Raw genomic sequence first — 18,829 nt, 5'->3', positions numbered from 1 at the left:
TGGTTCAAAAACCACGTCATTTGTGACTTTTTGCTTTGAACGATCTTGAGGAATTTATGCTCACAGAAGATCTACTCGTTTGGTTTCTGGAATTAATTCCAATTTCTAATGCGAAGTCTACTTTACTTTTTAGGCCGTCACTTCCTATTTTATATACACACTACTTTGCTTGATCCAAGGTATTATAGCATATCTTTGCCATTCCAGTTTGACAAAAAATTATTCATTTGGTGAAAATGTTTAATTATTTCGGCTCAAAAGTTTATTCAATACCCATTATAATTATATTACAGAGTTAAATACCATTTTAGTTTTTGTGGTTGAGTCATTTTGTCGATTTAGTCTAAAGGTTTTATTTTTCATCTGTGGGACTAAAAAGGTTTCACTTTTACCATTTTTTTGTGTTTTATACCTCAATCAGTGTTCAGTTAATCGGTTCGGTTTATCCAGTTAGATTGTTGGATTTTAGTTTAGTTTATTTTCGTTAATAACCTAAACCAAACTTAGACTAAAATTTTTGCTTAGAAATACCTGAAATGAAGGTATAAATACATGAAATTGAGGTATAAAGCATGAAATAAATGAAATAGAGGTACATATAACATGAAATATATGTAAATATGAATGATTTGGTTCGGTAGATTTCAGTTAGTTAACCGAGGGTACAAAAAGGGTGATAGCTTATTTTCGGTCAATTTGATGTCAATTTCACATGTTTTCGGTTCGATTTCAGCTAAAGTTTGCTTATTGCTCACCCTACACATTGTTAATCATGTAACATGTTATTTTTTTGTTAAATTAAGAGTAAATTACAAGTTTTGTCCTTTATGTTTACATCAAATTGCAGGCGCTGTCCTTTTCGCCAAAAGTTTACAGGCGGTGTCCTTTAACCTTTTAAAATCTTGCACGTTTTGTCCTTCAGACCAAACCTAGTTAGAAATCTCAGTTAAAAACTGTCATGTGCAAGGCACATGAGGGTAAAATGGTAATTTTCCTCCAACACTTTCCCTTCTTCTTCTTCAATGATTTAAACCTAAAAATCCCCTTCACAACTTCATCCAGTTGGCTGCTACTCAAAACTCTCTCCCCATCTCTGCAATCACCCACCACGGCTATCACCACCGTCTTCCACCTTCAGCCACCACCCCGATTTTACCTACCTCCGCCTTCCACCATCGCCCTCTGCCATCACCGTCACTCACCACCACCCTCCGTTCACCACCACAAACACCACCATCATCGTCGGCCACCAACCACCATCACCTTCTCCGATTCTCCATTTTACGTCACCCATCACAATCACGGCCACTGAGAACCACCTCTCCACCGCCGTAACTGCCGTCCGAGTCCTCCGATCACCACCATTGATTAACTTCATCCATCATCCACCCTCGATTTAACCCACCACCATCACTTACACCACCAACACCATTCATTACCATCCCACAGTCCGCGGTTGGAAGACTCCAACAAGTTCAGATTCACCTCGATCTTCATTTCGGCATTTAGTGTAATGATATTATGGATCGTGTGTGAGGATATATATTTGCAATTGTTTCATGATATTTTTGTGAATTTTTTGGATCTGTTTGTGTTTATTCGATTCCTGATCTGTTTGTATTAGGTTTTAATAAGTTTGATGACTGAATATTCACAGGGCATTTGTGGTTAATTGATTGCGTAGAATTTAAGAGGATGTTGTTGTTGCTGTTAAATCGAGTCTAGAGATGTACTGATTGTTTTACATGATCTGTGAATTTATTGTTCATGGACCACTGGATATGAAATTTAGGTTTTGTTTGTTTTTTTGTTGGTGTTGAAGACTTGTAACATTTGTGGTTAATTGATTGCGTAGAATTTGAGACGGTGTAGCTGTTGAATCAAATCTATGTTATGTTTATGTTTGGGTTTAAGATTGATGATGATTGATGATAATGTTGTTGCTGCTGCTCTTATTGTTGTCCCATTTAAGAATTTGCAGATCATCAATCTTGAAGAAAGAGGGAATAAATGGGAAATTGAAAGGGTTGAGATGGAAATTACCATTTTACTCTCATGTGCATTGCACATGACAGTTTTTAACTGAGATTTCTAACCAGGTTTGGCCTAAAGTACAAAACGTGCAAGATTTTGAAAGGTTAAGGACACCGCTTGTAAACTTTTGGCCAAAAGGACAGTGCCTGCGATTTGATGTAAACATAAAGAACAAAACTTGTAATTTACTGTGTTTTTTTGGGGGGTGGGGGGGAGGGGGTTAGTGTAATTTTGATAATTACCCTACAGTTTTGATAATTACCCTACACGACCAAAATTACTCTACATGAACATTTACAATGGTTTAGGTTTTTTTAGGTTTTTGGGGGGTTGGGGGGTGGGGGGTGGGGGGGTTGTGTAATTTTGATAATTACCCTACAATTTTGATAATTACCCTACACGACCAAAATTACTCTACATGAACATTTACAAAATTACTCTACAGAAGCTCAAAATTACTCTATTAGAGTAATTTTGAAGTTGCTGATAATTACCTAAATGACACCGCCACTTTTTGTTTTTTCCCTCAATTCGTAGGTTTCGTATGTTTAGTTTATTTTTACAAGAACTTAACGCTATACAATATTGTCATGTTGATATAGTAGTAGTGATTAAAATTGAGTGGACCCTTTATTTCTGGGCCTTGTGACTATCAGCCCATCCTATTTTCTATTATATTCCTAACACTATAATAGTAATGTAAAACCAACATCGTGTAAGAATATAATCATACCATACATTAACCTTTTAGTAATCATGTTAAATAAGAAAAGCATTTACAATATAGTAAACATAAAATGTAAGTTTATTTGCTTAATAAATAATCATCTATAAGTTTATTAAGCCTTATATGACTAAGGTTGTTTAAACAACGAGTTGATGCCAGCTCTACTCAAACCAAAACTAATGTTACAATTAAGTCTAACTATTATATTTTAATAAACTATAACTGATTTAACTATATCTAATACTATTCGTAGTTGGAGTGGGAGAAAATCATACGCTTAGACAGACCGGAGCACCCAACAATTCATATATTGGTAATAAAATGAACATATAATCTCGAAAAAAAAAAGCAAAATTCATAACAACTTAAACAATAAGAAAACTATGTGGTGAACAATGACATGGATGAGTTTAAGTTCACAACGACGACAATAAGAAGCACAACAACAAAGCTATAGTGATACTAGTTATAACTGCAACGACAGGGGCTAAAATTAGTGAAGACTTGATGACAACAAGAGATATTAATGAACCCTACTCTATGGTAGCGTTCGTTTCATGGAATGGAATGGAATGTAATTAGGAAGTTTTTCTTTGTAAAATTGATCTTGGTTGGTGGAGGGAGGAATTTGAAATCCTTCACTCTAATGAAATTTGTGACTATTTCAACATTCCTTAGAAATCCTTCACTCTAATGAAGGAATGGAATGGAATGGAATGTTGAAATAGTCACAAATTTCATTGATTAAAGAAATTCATGGGATTTCAAATTCCTTCCTCCCCCAACCAAGATCAATTTTACAAAGAAAAACTTCCTAATTCCATTCCATTCCATTCCATGAAACGAACGCTACCTATATACTCGTAAAAGTCGTCAAATCACTTGTGAAAGAGAGAGAGGACGAAAGTAAAGAAGAAGACAAACATCTATAACTTCTAAATATTTCCATATAACCTTTTTGTTCTTAATATTTCCATATAACCTTTTTGTTTTTATTTGTTTTAATAGAACTTCTAAATGTTCTACTTAAACTTTTTAATTTTAATATTTTTTTCTCACTACTGGTATCCAAGCGATAACTCAGATGTTTTGTTTTTATTTGTTTTAATAGAGTTTCTTAATTTTTTACGCTCCATTTGCGGTGTGCACATATCATGTATATATATATCGGCCCTCGAGGGACAAAATTGAAATTGTACAAATTTTAATGTTATTTTATTACTTTCGTGAAAATAACGTTAAAAGCGGCAGATCATGCATCGTATAGTTGGCGTTAATAACCGAAAGACAAAAGGATACATGCACTAATCGACCTTTATCCCGATTGCTGAGTTTTATGTGTCTTATATCCAATGTTTGATGCAAAACTACTATAAAGCCAGAGGTTCCAGAAGCAGTCTCTATATTCTTTGGTGTAGAGGTAAGATTGTCTACACCTTGTCCTCAACCTATCTTAGCTTTGTTATTGATGAGATTTATTGAGTATGATGATAATGATGATCATTTGCGAAGCTTGACCCCCTGTTTTTTTTCCGAAACCGGAGGGGGGGGGGGGGGCGAAAACGTATATACCTAAAAAATTCTATACGAAGTTACTGTTCATAACACTACGCATCGAAAAGTTCGGAGGGCGGGCGCCCCCTCCCGCCCCAAGTAAGTTGCGCCCCTGATGATGATGATGATGATCTACTCAGGTGTGATATTATTGTAAACATTAATTTAAGTCTTAAAAGCTATATAGTTGTAACTATAATTTGATTAGGTGTGATACTTTTGTAAACATCATTTTACATTTTAAACATTAACTTCATATTAAATCAACATTTCCACCGCGATGCGTGAATTTACATGTATTTAACGCTTCTGGTGCAACCCACGAGTACATTTACTAGATGATAATTTAAGTATTAACCTACGCTGCGTGAATTTACGTGTATTTATCGCTTCGGCTGCAACCCGGGAGTACATTTACTAGTTGTTAAATTTAAGTATTTTTTTAACGACAAGGAACGACGTGTCAACCACCGTGACACCAGGCGCTATGGCCAAGGTCGACTACTCGATCGCCGCCAGCCCCTTGGCTCTCCTCAGATGCACCAAAACCCGACCTCCACCCGCCCCAAGGCACGACAATGAAATAACCGGTAAAACGTCGTCTTTCATTCAAGTTGAACTGACGCCACTCGTATTCGTTCTTCACCTAAATGCCGCGGAAAATAACGAGGAATGTGAGAATCGAACCCACACTCCATTGTGACGCACCCAAATTTGGTAGGCGATCGTTTGCAGCCGTTTGTCTTTAGCATGCCCTATCCATCCCCTACTCTAGTCTTCCTCCGATTCTTGTTTCTCAAAAATATCTAAATTTCATCATCCATTTGACCATCGATAAAAGAGGGGTTTGATTTGTTGATTCTTCGATGGACCCAGTAGCCGTTGACAAGATAATCGAACGGCTAATCGAAGTCCGATCCACTAAATCAGGGAAGTTGGTTCAGTTGACCGAGGCTGAAATCAAGCAGCTCTGTGTCGCCTCTCGCGAAATCTTTATCAACCAGCCCAATCTTCTTGAACTTGAAGCCCCTATCAAGATTTGCGGTACTTTCACCAGCTTTATTCAATTCATTTTACCTATTTATTTCGTCTTCTTTGATATTATTTGGAAATCTGTGGCGATGACTTATAAAACAACATTTACTCCCCATCAAGGCCATATATATATTGCACATTACTGTTTATGCTAGTTGCAATACCTAATTTTATGATTTCATGGGTTGTATTGTGGAAGATATTTGTGTTTTAAGGTTACAATTGTAGCAATAATATTGCAATGGTTCTAATACTGTCTTGATTGTTAATGCCTTTAGTTATGATCCTATTTTGATTCATTTTACCCATAGTTATTAAAGGCGCACTCAGGGCGATTTGTTGGGCCCGGGGCTTTATTTGCGCCTAGGCGCGCCTGGGCGCTCGCTTTAATAACTATGACCTGAAGCATAGTTACTAAAGGAGCGAGACGCACTCAGGGTGATTTGTTGGGCCCGGGGCTTTATTTGCGCCTAGGCGCGCCTGAGCACTCGCTTTAATAACTATGATTTACCAAAGAACTACATGCTTGTGATTGTGTCCCCATTTAGAATTATGAGCTAAAACCTAATAGGCCCAATGCGATGCTTACATGTAGCGGAGTATTTAGTTACTTTGTTAAGTTCATGCCCATTTGTCTAGCATTTATTTAAGCTAATTGCAGAAGAAAAAGATACCCCTTTGTAAACGGCCAGGATATCTCCCCAACTTCGACAGCTGATGACATATTGAAGTCTGAAATCAACGAATTTTTGCACACTAAACAACTTTCGTTAGTCTGGTCACATGATCAAGATCGGGCGTGAGAATAAGTATCTGAGTATATGAGAGTGATGCGACAATAATGGGATATATGATCATGTAAAAAGGTCCGGTACCAATTGATATGTATTTACACATTTTGTAGCGGTAGATGGTAGTGACATGATGCGTGTTCCCCTTGCGTAAAGATGATGTAATGAAGTTTTTGTGTGGGTCGCTATCTGATGATCCTTAGTTTGTTATATGGGCTCTGGTTGGATATCAAAAGACGCTTGGTTTGTTATTAGATGATCCTTTTTTATTCGGATCGAACCATTGGGGATGTCACCTCTGTCTATCCGGACCGATTCTAATAATTCAGTGTTACTCCTTCACTTATACTGATTTTTGGCTGTATTTTGCAAGTTTGTTTCTGTTTAGATGATTTTTACCATAATATCTTTGGTTTATATCTTTAACGCTTTATTAAACTTGACATTTTAGGGGATATTCATGGACAATACAGTGACCTATTAAGGCTTTTTGAATACGGAGGCTTTCCTCCTCAATGCAATTATCTTTTTCTTGGAGATTATGTAGATCGCGGTAAACAGAGTTTGGAAACCATATGCCTTTTGCTTGCTTATAAAATCAAGTATCCCGAAAACTTTTTTCTTCTCAGAGGAAACCATGAATGTGCTTCCATAAATAGGATATACGGGTTTTACGATGAATGCAAACGCCGATTCAATGTGAAGATATGGAAAGCTTTTACCGAATGTTTTAATTGTCTACCCGTTGCTGCTCTTGTTGATGACAAGATCTTGTGCATGCACGGTGGTTTATCACCCGATCTTACCAATTTGGATCAAATTAGAAACTTGCAACGGCCTACTGCTATTCCCGATACGGGCCTACTTTGTGATCTGTTATGGTCCGATCCGAGCAAAGATGTGAAAGGATGGGGAATGAATGATCGAGGTGTTTCTTACACTTTTGGTGCTGATAAGGTTTCCGAGTTTCTAACCAAACATGATTTGGATCTCGTTTGTCGTGCTCACCAGGTTAGTTTTATATTTCACGTATACATATATGTAGATGTTCATTTATATTTAATTTTGTGTATGCATCGCTTTGCAGGTTGTGGAAGATGGTTATGAATTCTTTGCTGACAGGCAGCTAGTAACTATATTCTCGGCTCCAAATTACTGTGGTGAATTTGATAATGCTGGCGCAATGATGAGTGTCGACGAGAATCTGCTGTGTTCGTTCCAAATTCTGAAACCGGTCGATAAGAAAAATAAGTTCATGATGTCTACAAAAATGTAACCGTGGTGTTATTTTGACTGCCTATCCTCCCAAGGTCAGATTAATCTCGTTTCATATTTTACGTCAACGTAGAAATGATTCTTTTCTGTGCTAGAATACAAAAAAAATATATTGTTCGATGGTGAACGGTTTCTACCCCTTAAGTGTGGTTTCGTAGATCTTTCTAGAAAGAAAGAGAAAAACAACATTGTTTTGTGTTGGCTTGTGTGTTTGAAGGTAGTTTGTTTCTAATTTCCTATCCTAAAGGCTAAAGGTGTCCATGAATTGATTTGCATCGTTTTCTTTCATGGGACCAGCAAGTTAAAATGATCATTATATTTAGGGCTGCAAACGAACCAAACGTTTGGCGAACAGTTCGTGAACCGTTCAGCGGGAAGTTCGTTTGTGTTCGTTCGTTTATTAAACAAACGAACACGAACAAGAAATTTCGTTCGTTTAGTTAAATGAACAAACATGAACAGATGGCGTGTTTGTTCGTTTATGTTCGTGAACGTTCGGTAACGTGTCCGTTTATGTTTGATAGTTCATTAGTGTTTTTAGTTTTTATATCTATTTAAATACTTCAAAATTCTGACAAATTAAATATTTAATAAGTGTCAGTGTATTATATATTCTGTTCATGAAACGATTGTTTGTGTTCGTTTATTTCCATTTGTGTTCATGAACATTAGTTTTTGCTCATTTGTGTTCGTCGACGTTCGTTTTTGTTCGTTGCCTAAAATTAACAAACAAACACGAACAAGTTCATTTCCTTAACAAACGAACACGAACATAAAATCTCGTTCGATAAGTGTTCGTGAACGGTTTGCGAACACATATATTTCTTAACAAACGAACACGAACAAGGTCTTGTTCGTGTTCGTTTGGTTTGTTTACAGCCCTAATTATATTTGACTATATAAATGTATTTAAATTTTAAAAAAGAGAACGCTAAAGGTTTGAAAACATAGTCCACTTTTTTTCTTCATGGAGTGTACAAACTTGTATTGTTATGTTATTTGTATGTACTTATAAGTGTGGCATAAGTTGGTTATGTTACATAACCTGTGGAGAAATCACACATTTGCTGTAGTGTTTGGATTGTAAAACAGATTATATGAAAGAAGCCTAGGATACTTCAATGCCATGTGTCCTCTAGAAAATTTACAAACTTATTAAGAATTAGTAACACTAATTGTATATACAGGCTCATTTTCGTATAAGTGTTTGATTTTGTATCATATAATCTTCTTCTCGTAGGGAAGAAAAGACAGGCGTTGGATGAGGGGACATCTTTTTTGTTTTTAGTACTGCTTATTTCAATCATTTTAGAGGCTTCAGCAACTGAAGAATGTGGACTTCAACTCAACTGTTATTGGATTGAATATGTGTATATATATTTAGCTGGGTAAGTTTAGTAATCTGAGCACCCGTATTCCTGTTTTTTTTTTTTTTTTTCTGTTCTACAACATGAATGCTGATGGATTAGATTTTACTTTCAAGAAATTATTGGTAACTAGTTTTTGCCCCGCCCGCGTTGTGGGGCAGTAAGCCGAATATTTCTATCTCACAACATGTATGTCTGTACAGAGGGCAAAATCGTAATTATATTTTGAACTAGATGCGAAATCATAATTTTAAACTGAGAGCAAAATCATAATTTTGAGCTAGGGGGAAAACATAATTTTATTTTGAACTGTGGGCGAAAACGTAATTTTGAGCTAAGGGCAGAAGTGTACTTTTGAGGTAGAGGAAAAAACATTTTATTTTGAGCTGGAGGCAAAACATAATTTTAAACGGAAGGCGAAACCGTAATTTTAAACTGGGAACAAAATTAAAAATGAGTTTTTGAACCGAGGGCAAAAGCATAATTTTAAATGAAGGACAAAAGCGTAATTTTAAACTGGAAATAAAATTAAACAAAAAATGGGTTGGTCCAATAGGGAAGTGCGAGGCAAGCTGCCTGACACTATTCCCTAAACTTGTAAATGTATATGTAGGTAATGTTCAGATGAAATTATTAGTCGCAACTACTTCGGTCCTGTCGGTAGGAAATAAATGAAACATGGTTTAACCTCTGTGCATAGGTGTCAATAGCCGGTAGAACTTGCCGCCTAATAGGCTGCTATTTAAATCCTTCCCAAACCAACCTGACCTAAAGTTTTTTAAGGTATGGCTATGCTTCTCTTTCGGTTGGGTCCGTGTTCATCTTGCAAACCCGAGTTTAAAGCTGTGCCCGATTCTTTGATTGACTTGCTGAAGAGTCGGTTCAGACTTGTTTTTTTCTCCGCAACCGATGGCATATGCCGTAATCACCTTTGTTTTACTGTAGAGATGCCTTAACTAGGCCCGGCCTAACGCGCTTAAGCCAACACATTGATTCTAGCCCGATTTATACTTATGAGTTATGGGTCAATATGTATAAGGTTTAACCCGTTGGGTTGGGCCCTTAGAGAGCTTTCCTCCTGTATCAACATTGCCAAAATAAACAGACAAAATGAATCTGGAAAAATTGCTTATAATTTTTATATTATTATTATTATTATCATAAAATAATACAGGATTATGTCTCTTAAAGGAAAGGTCTCAAATTTCAATCTTGGACAAAGGTGAATAATTTAGAATTATTAGTATAATATAGTACTAGGGAAAAGATAGAACTCATTGCATTTTAGAATTCCGCAGTGCAAAGAACATGGTCATGTTAAAAGGGAAGCATAATCATGTTGGAACAAAGGTATGACCACGTTAAAATTCATTGCATTTTAGAATCTGCAGTGCAAAGAACATGATCATACTAAGACAGAGGCATGATCATGTTGGAACTAAGGCATACCCATGTTAAAACTACATTGCTTTTTAAAACCTATGTTAAAACTCAATTGCTTTTTAGAACCTGCAGTGCAAAATATTGATTTTGTGTTTCATTGCGTCTTACAACCTGGAGTACAAAGAACATGATCATGCCAAAATAGAAGCATGGTCATGTTGAACAAAAGCATGGCCATGTTAAAACATAAACATGGACATGTTAGAACTTCATTGCTTTTTAGAATCTGTAGTGTAAAATCTTGATTTTGGGTTTCATTGCGTTTTAGAACTGGAGTGTAAAAGAACATCAAAGAACATGGTCATGTTAAAAGGGAAGCATGATCATGTTGGAACAAAGACATGACCATGTTAAAACATAAACATGACCATGTTAAAACTCATTGCGTTTTAGAACCTAGATGTTGGAACAAAGGCATGACCATGTTAAAACAAAGGCGTGACCATGTTAAAACAAAAAACATGACCATGTTAAAACAAAGGCATGATCATGTGAAATCCATTACGTTTTAGGTATGTTTTCTTTAGAATTTGAGTGCAAAGAACATGATCATGTTAAAACATAAACATGATCATGTTAGAATAGAGGCATGACCATGTTAAAACATAATCCCGACTATATGAAACCCGATTGTGTTTTAGAACCTGGTTATAGTGTGTTGTTCTATCCATTGCGTTTTATGCATCTGGGTTTTCGTTTTTTTTTTTCCAAAAGTATATCAATAGTGTGCTCGTTTTAAAGATAAAAAAACGCTCGTTTTTATGGTGCAATTTTTATTAAAAAAATATTGTCGTATGAAAAAGTTAGTAACTTTTTAAAAACGATGAGGAATTGGAGGAGAGAGAAACTATTGACTTGGATAGATTAGAATAACCTCAAACTAACTGACGCATCTCTTTTTTTATTCAATTTCACCTATTTAATCTTAGCTATTAATTATTTAATAGATGATAAGTTTACTTATTAGCATTCCTATTGAGCTGATCCAGTACTAAGTGTTGTCATTAAAAAAAACAAAAATTACAGTTTTCTCTTTCTAAATATTTTTGTAAGTTAAAAAAAAATATTTTTATAAGTTAGATGTTTCTTATTCAAAAGTCAGTGTCATTAAATGATTGAGCGAACCTACAGCAAACGATGCACGTACAAAACATTAATAGCCGTCTTTTTTTTTTTTTAAACGGCAATAGCCGTCTTAAATGGTACCTACATCTTTTATTAGTGTAGTTAATGTTTACCTAAATATTTTCGGATAGAATTTTCGAATAAATATTTTTCTATAGTATTTTTCCTGAACGGCATTTTTCTATAGTATTAGAGCATTCACATCCGTTCCACTAAATTGTGTGAGTGGGGTTTTTATAATATGAAGGGTATAAAAAGTGGTTGTGAGTGGAGGAGAGAGAAAATGTTACTGTTCATCTGCATATTTGAAAAGACACTGTTCACCCGCTATAATTTTTTAATATATTTTAAAAGTGGTTGTGAGTGAAGGAGAGGGAAAAGATAATGATAAAGGTATAAAAATATATTATTTAATTGAAAAGGAGAGAGAAAATGTAGTGTATTTTAGTGTAATTTAGGGTGAAAAAAAATGGTGGAATGGATGTGAATGCTCTTAAAAGGATAACTTTTTTTAACGGCCAACAAATACTATAAAAACCTGATCATTCGGGCAAATCAATTGGTGAAAGATCACTCAAGCCCTACGTACACAAACAATGCTTGTCAACATACCCAATCACCATTTCAGAGGAAAACCCACCTGAAACAAATTGCAATTAAATTGCCTCAAATGGAACTCCAACCTATTACTCCATATTGGCATTAAAAGATACTAGTTTTCCAATATTAAGTTATGAATCATGATAGAAGTATATTTAAACACATAGGTTGAAATTAATTTAGGCCACAGGTTAATGCCCTCTCTAATGGATATTTTCTACCACATCAATATCTATAACGTCCCTTAAAAAGTGTGTAATGGTTAACCCCCCTTAATATCCACATTTCATTATTACTTTCCAATTTTATTATCCTCATTGGATATTGTACTACAAATATCTCTACCTCTTCATACCTATATAAAGCCCACATAAGTGGCATTAGGGATATTATCAAATCACTTGTTATCCTCACTCATTGGACATTATACTAGAAATATTTCTTCCTTTTCATACCCATATAAAGCCCACATGAGTGGTGTTAGGGGTATTATCAAATCATTTTTTTTTTAACATTAAACACACTTTATATATATATATATATATATATATATATATATATATATATATATATATATATATATATATATATATATATATATATATATAAAGAGCCAGCAAGGGGCTGGAAACCAAACAAAACCGGAACAAACACAAAACAAATTACATAATATCGATAATATTAAAAGCCTTCCAATTTTCCCAGCTAATCGGCTTCAGCTTCGAACGGTTGCATATCCAAAGGTAGGCATCTTCTTTAATGTGGTCCACCATCTTATTGAACAGGATGAAAGTATCTTCGAAAACCTTTTCGTTCCTAGCCCACCATATTCTCCAAACAGTCGCAATCGATATCATGTACACCGTTTTTTTCCACACTTTGTACTCCTGGATTTTTTCCACGCAATCGATTATCAAATCACTTCACACTCCTATAATACCATTACCCTTGGTGTTAGTGTATATGTGTTTACTTTAAAAGTCAACTCATTAATTTCCGTCTAGTGTTTAATTAATCAATTTTAAGATGGATTAAATTTTCCAACTTAAAATTCTATATTTAATCGACTAACAATAACTTCACTAAGATCATTAAAAATGGCATCAAATCCGGTATTTTTTTATGATAATACATTAATACCCATGTGACAATTAACTTATCATTATAAACAAACAAAATGGTATTTATATAATGTCTAAAACCCAAAAAATAAGTACTACATGCAATAACCACTCAGTCACGTCTCTACTGTCGTTTAGTTTTATTTCTTCTTATACGAAATCCAAAAATAGAAAAAAAAAAAAAAAAAAAAAACTACTGCTCAACCCATCTAGCATATCTAACCGTATGCCGTCTCAACCACAACTGATAAACAACCATATGGAACGCATCATGCGCCTGCGGTTCCGCGTTCCACACCAAATGCTGTGTCGCCGCCACACCAGATTCCACCAACCGCTCATACCGACTTTTCTCTATTCCATCCAACACCCGTTTCAAACCCTTAACACCACCGTTTACCCCCACAAACACCGCCATCTCTGACCAGTCAACCACATCCATCAACGGCAGATCCTGTATCGGACGGTCCGTAATCACCACCGGCACACACCCTGACGCCATCGCCTCCACCATCCACGTCATATCCGATCCATACACAAACAAACAAAACCTACTATTTTTATATTTCTCCTTTTTGTTCTCCTTTTTGCTCACCGGCTCATATTCTACAATAAATTCAGGATGATCACTAATTTCTTCGATTAAATTTGACGGAGTTTGACCGGCCGTTAGTTTCATGTAACCTAAATAAGTGACATTAACGCCGTTAACGTCGTTAACAGACGGAGTTATTAGTTGAAACGAGTGCATCGGAGGTAGGGTGATGTCCTTATGCGGAATAAACAAACCGGATGGCGTGGGAAAACAGGAGATCTGAACGGAATTCTTCTTCAATTCGACGACGTTTCGGTCAGAGGACGAGTCAACACCGGCGGCTGAGAGGTAAAAGTGATCGGCACCGAGTGTACGGTTCCAGAAGGGGAAATTGATGCGGATGTTTCTGATGTGACGCGCGAGGCTGCGCGTGGAGGTGGAGGAAGGGAAGGGGAGGAAGAAGAGGTGGGCGTGGTTAGGGTCTTGGGTGAGGAAAGGGGAGTGGAGGAGAGAGGTGTAGAAGTGGGACTGTTGGGGGGTGGTGAAAAGGGTGGGTGTGGTGGATGGTGGTGGCGCGTAGATGAAGATTTTGAAGGAGTTGAGCATGTTGTTGTAGTTTGGGAAGAGGGTTTTGGGGGAGAGGTAGAGGGAGGTGGTGGTGGCATGGGTGGTGATGGTGAGGAGAGAGAGGAGGAAGATGGTGAAGGAAGCCATGAAAGGGAGGAGAGGGTTTGGGGGAGTTTATGATGAACGTGGTAGGTTTGGAATGGAAAATGGAAGTGTCGTACTTTGCATACCAATTTAATTTTATTAATTTTTTCATCGTGACTAAATAAGTAAATATGGTATATTGCTATGTATTTGTCTTTAAGAAAAACTAAAAAGAAAATGAGAGATAGTTGAAGATAATTAGTATTTGATTGTTAACTAGAATTTATACCTGCGTGTTGCGGCGGCAGGTGGTGACGTAAATAACTCGATTATTTGATTGCGAGCTGGTTTATTATACAAAGTCTCTAACCCATACACTTATTGTAGCTTTCGTAGGTGGTGAAAAAACCAAGCATTTTTCTTTACAAAATCCATTAATGTTATGTAATATCAATAAAAATTTAAAGTCCAAATGTGTTTTTATTAATACTAATATACTATGCTTTCAAAATCACCTTATAAAATAAATATTGCTCCTCCCTTCTCAATGCTTCTTCTTCAACTTCATAATCTCTTCCTGAGCTTTTGTTTCTCTTTGAAACCATCTCCTCATCGTCATCTCCGCAAAATTAAACAACTTATCTAATCTTGATTGTTCAAGTAAATGGGCCAAACAAAAACTCTTAGCTCGATAAATGACCCTCATTTGACCCTTTACCTAACCCGCGAAACACCCATTTGATCCAAGTCCATGCGATAAAGAAAATACGAGGTTCCCAAGCGATGAAGAAGATGCAAGTTTCAACCGAAAAAAATGTAATCATACCTTTGATTCCATTTCCGCTTCTCAGTGGCTTTCCCTTCAATCTTCCGATCATCAAACACTCTGCTTTTTTCAACATTATTGTTATATCATGAATGTTGTTTAAATGCAAGGGTGTAGCTTTCAAAGGGCCAGGAGGGGCGTCCGACCCCCTGAACTTTTCGCTCGGTAGTGTTATGTATGTACGTTTCGTGTAGAATTTTTTAGGTATATACATTTTCGAACCCCCCCCCCCCCCCGGTTTTATAAAAATAATTTACTTATATAGAATTTTTATGTTCGGTGACTTCCGACCCCCTGGTGGAAATTTTCAAGCTTCGCCACTGTTTAAATGATTAACACACCATAACAATCAACAGAAGCAAATATTACTCACTCACCACTAAGAGCACGTTCTAAAGCAATATCACTCACACGCCACTAAGAGCTCTAAAGCATCATCATCTCTAAAGAATTTTTGCAATTCATTTGCTTGACTGCATCATCAAATTTTAAATTAAAAGCAAAGTAATTTACCAAAAAGTGTAAGAATTTTACGGGTAGAATCACCGCATCATGCGATGCTTGCCTAGCCTCTGATGTGACCAATGTGTCAAGTCTGCTTAAAGCCCCAAATGCAAATTTATCAAGACAAATTGTCAAGCAGTCGGTGTCACACCCCAACCGATGGTGGAAACATCAGAACAGGACGAAATAGATTGCAAGAGACTTCATAACACTAAATGTGACAAGTATTTAATAAACAATATTTCATTTCATTGCTAACATCAAGTACATTGTTCCTAAATCAGAACCGGTTCGGAACCGAAGGTATTCACTTCCACTTGAACACCAATTTAGAACTCGGACTGGTTTGAGAAAAACTGGTTTTGATTTCCGTTGTTCAAAAACGAATCGGTTTCCGCTACTCGTACCATAATGCATGATGATGCAACCATATAAGGTGCCTCATAACAAATAACAATTACTATGTGTAAATTGAAATTTCTTTTCAAGGCTTTTGTGGATGATGTAACCATGTAATGGGCTGTCTATTTTTCGTTAGTTGGGCCTCATAATAGATATCTATCCGTGAATTGTCTACTATATGTAATTTGTAAAGTGAATTTTCTTTTCCAGGCCCAAAGCAGTGCCACATTGCTATTTGCTTACTGTTCATCCACATTCCACATACTTAAACACATGGTTGTAAAAATCGCTAGTCGCTAATCAGCTGTTGGGGTGGGGACTAGCGATTAATCAGGATTAGCCGGGGATTAATCGGATATAATCGCGATTAATTGTAATTAATCGAGATTAATCAGCGATTAATCGAGTATTAATTAGCGCTTAGTCACGATTATTATATGTTTAAGTATAATACTTCAGTCCCAAACTTTGAAACAAATATATACACTTATAGTTGTTTTTCTTCAATTTAACACAGTATGACTAGCGAGAAAAATACATGAAATCAAATTTCACACAAAATATTATATTAGGGACCAAAAATTAATTGGTTCATTTGAGTAATAATTGGAATAATGTGACTTGTTAATGATCATAGAGAGGGAGAACAGAATGCAAAAAATACGACTATATTGACTTGAACATTCCCAATTACAAATGTGATATGTACAAGATACTTATAGGTGCTGAACTGGCGGGTATAACATCACCAAGCGATACGAACTTTGGGTCTTAAATAACCACCAAAACTTAGGTTAACTTATAATTATACAAATTACATAACAATACTTTAGAATATAACATAATGATGTTATAAATACTTGAGTTACAAAAAGTCTTGATTAATTCCAATAGTTCCCACACATCTATGCATAATGGGAAAAGATAAAACAATTTTGATCCGATTTAATTCACAATTAGATAAAAGTCTAATTAGATAACATAATGGTAATCATACAACCAAACGTTGTTATATTGTGAATGTAAAGTTAAATTGAAAAGTCATCACAAAACACAACATGAGTCCCAAAACCAACAAGAAGAAACAAACATCAAAAAAACTATCCGATCCGTAACTTATAGTAACCGGTAACTCTTCCCTGTAAATGCGTTAAACCCTTCTTCGTTCATCCTCGCATCTACATGAATGTTCGAGTGATCATCCGCCACTGCTGCCGCCAACGGTTGTCCATCAACCCGCCTCGCCACTCCACTAAACGGCTTAAACTGTGTCTCGTGTTTCTTCTCCAGCTTTTCATCAACAACAGTGTTTGATTCCGTCATCTTTATTTTCTTCATCACCCGACCACCCAATCGCCTCCCAACGCCTGGAAACAGTTTACAATCCTTCTTCGTTGTAGGATCTTCATCATCTTTGGTTGTTTTCTTTTCAGGTTCTTTATAATCCAACGGTTGTGCAAAGTCCACCACACAATCGGTTTCAAACAATAAGATCGCGGGTGATGGCTTGGTCTCCACAATATCAATCATATACTTGTCACCCCCGTGGTTGATCACAATAGTGTCACCAGTGGTAAGACAAACGTAATCCCTAAACGCTTTTTCGAGCAAAGATTTATGATCCGAAAGGGTAGTAAACTTAGTAGCATGTGGTTGTATTTTAATGTACTCTCCTTTAGGGAGGCTGGTGTTCTTGATGTTAACCAGTTCACCTTCTTGTAAATGCATGTTGTTCATCATCCACGTGGGCATGAACACGAACCCCTCGTCCGCAGTGAATTCTACGACACCGCAGTGGGAGTGGTGGCCCGTGGCTGTGTTTTCGATGCGGAAGAGCATGGGGTAAGAGATGGAGAGGGAGGCGAGTTGGTTGAGGGCGGAAGCGGGCATTATGATCTTGTTGCCGGTTTCGTGGATGGTTTTGGCGATGTGGGAAAGGGGGTAAGAGATGTAGTATTGGTCGAAATCTGTGGGGATGGTGGAGGAAGAGAAGGTGTTTCCGGTGTGAGTTTGATAGGGTTCCATGTCGTCCCAGGTGTCCCAGTTTTCCATGAAGACGAGTAGTTGTTACAGGTTACTTTGTTAGCAATGGTAGGGTTTGAGGATTGAGAATTGAGACTTGAAAGTTGAGAGGGTGTGAGATTTATAGGGGAAGGATTGAAGAAACTTGGACGAAAAGCAATGGATTTCGAGTAGTATTGAGAATCAAAATTATCGAGATAAATCCGGTCCATTCACTTGCACTATTTTATATAAGTTTTTTTTGAATTTATTAATTCTAGATTCGAATAAAAACCGAATTCAATATAGAATTCAAAAACGAAATTTAAATTTAGAACTTCAACTTGATTAGAATTTAGGTTAATTCGAATTGATCAAAAGAAAGAATAACGTAAGAAACTTTGATTTCCAAGTACAACAACCAGAAAACTAATTCTTAACACCTTCTTAAACAATCTTAACCGTAATAGGAAAGATTATCATCATTTAATCCAAAAGTGTGGCCTCAAAATCTAATATGAAATCAAGATTTTTCAAAGAATATAATGTAAAGTTGATGACTACCCCAATTATTAGCTCTAAGAAAATTGACCGGTTAACGTTATATACGTATCTAACACAAACAATTATAAGTTGAAATCCAATCCAGATGGTTTCTTCAAATCGCGACTGAAATTGTGTTGGGGAATTTCAGTTTGCCAGATGATCAGAGAAGCGTGTAATTACTCTCAGATCAAATTATTTCGATGGTTCACCCGAAAAATTCAATCGGATACAACTCTGATTTTATGAGAAATTGAACCAGGGTATGTTAGTGTGTGTGAATTTTCGAACCAGG

The 18,829-nt window shown here is 36.3% G+C and overlaps 3 protein-coding genes across 4 annotated transcripts; 1 reads left to right on the top strand and 2 right to left on the bottom strand.

Moving 5' to 3' along the window:
* The first annotated feature begins 5,018 nt into the window (after positions 1-5,018).
* Positions 5,019-8,905, top strand: LOC110904771 (serine/threonine-protein phosphatase PP1 isozyme 3). Of its 2 annotated transcripts, none has more exons than XM_022150626.2 (4): positions 5,019-5,359; positions 6,593-7,152; positions 7,229-7,451; positions 8,662-8,905. In XM_022150626.2, the coding sequence occupies exons 1-3, from the start codon at positions 5,182-5,184 to the stop codon at positions 7,415-7,417; spliced, it is 927 nt and encodes a 308-aa protein (XP_022006318.1). In that variant the 5' UTR covers positions 5,019-5,181; the 3' UTR covers positions 7,418-7,451; positions 8,662-8,905. The 2 variants fall into 2 exon arrangements, with proteins under 2 accessions (XP_022006318.1, XP_022006319.1); XM_022150627.2 differs by having other exon boundaries at positions 8,657-8,905.
* A 4,202-nt stretch (positions 8,906-13,107) lies between these two features.
* On the bottom strand, positions 13,108-14,380 carry LOC110904770 (probable glycosyltransferase At3g07620). Its single transcript, XM_022150625.2, has one exon. It carries the CDS (start codon positions 14,319-14,321, stop codon positions 13,266-13,268), a length of 1,056 nt encoding a protein of 351 aa, XP_022006317.1. The 5' UTR covers positions 14,322-14,380; the 3' UTR covers positions 13,108-13,265.
* A 2,598-nt stretch (positions 14,381-16,978) lies between these two features.
* LOC110906229 (ubiquitin fusion degradation protein 1 homolog) lies at positions 16,979-18,106 on the bottom strand. The gene has a single exon (XM_022151435.2). The coding sequence runs from the start codon at positions 18,040-18,042 to the stop codon at positions 17,107-17,109; it is 936 nt and encodes a 311-aa protein (XP_022007127.1). The 5' UTR covers positions 18,043-18,106; the 3' UTR covers positions 16,979-17,106.
* Positions 18,107-18,829: the final 723 nt, after the last annotated feature.

This window comes from Helianthus annuus, chromosome 14, assembly GCF_002127325.2.
Source record: "Helianthus annuus cultivar XRQ/B chromosome 14, HanXRQr2.0-SUNRISE, whole genome shotgun sequence".
Taxonomy (NCBI): Eukaryota; Viridiplantae; Streptophyta; class Magnoliopsida; order Asterales; family Asteraceae; genus Helianthus; species Helianthus annuus.
The sequence above is the reverse complement of the archived record's forward strand: the minus strand, read 5'-3'. Positions and strand labels throughout refer to the sequence as shown.

Coding starts and splice junctions, on each gene's coding strand:
- LOC110904771 (XM_022150626.2), top strand. CDS start 5,182: ATGGACCCAGTAGCCGTTGACAAGATAATCGAACGGCTAATCGAAGTC. Junction 5,360..6,592: donor AGCCCCTATCAAGATTTGCG/GTACTTTCACCA, acceptor TTGACATTTTAG/GGGATATTCATGGACAATAC. Junction 7,153..7,228: donor TCGTTTGTCGTGCTCACCAG/GTTAGTTTTATA, acceptor ATCGCTTTGCAG/GTTGTGGAAGATGGTTATGA.
- LOC110904770 (XM_022150625.2), bottom strand. CDS start 14,321: ATGGCTTCCTTCACCATCTTCCTCCTCTCTCTCCTCACCATCACCACC.
- LOC110906229 (XM_022151435.2), bottom strand. CDS start 18,042: ATGGAAAACTGGGACACCTGGGACGACATGGAACCCTATCAAACTCAC.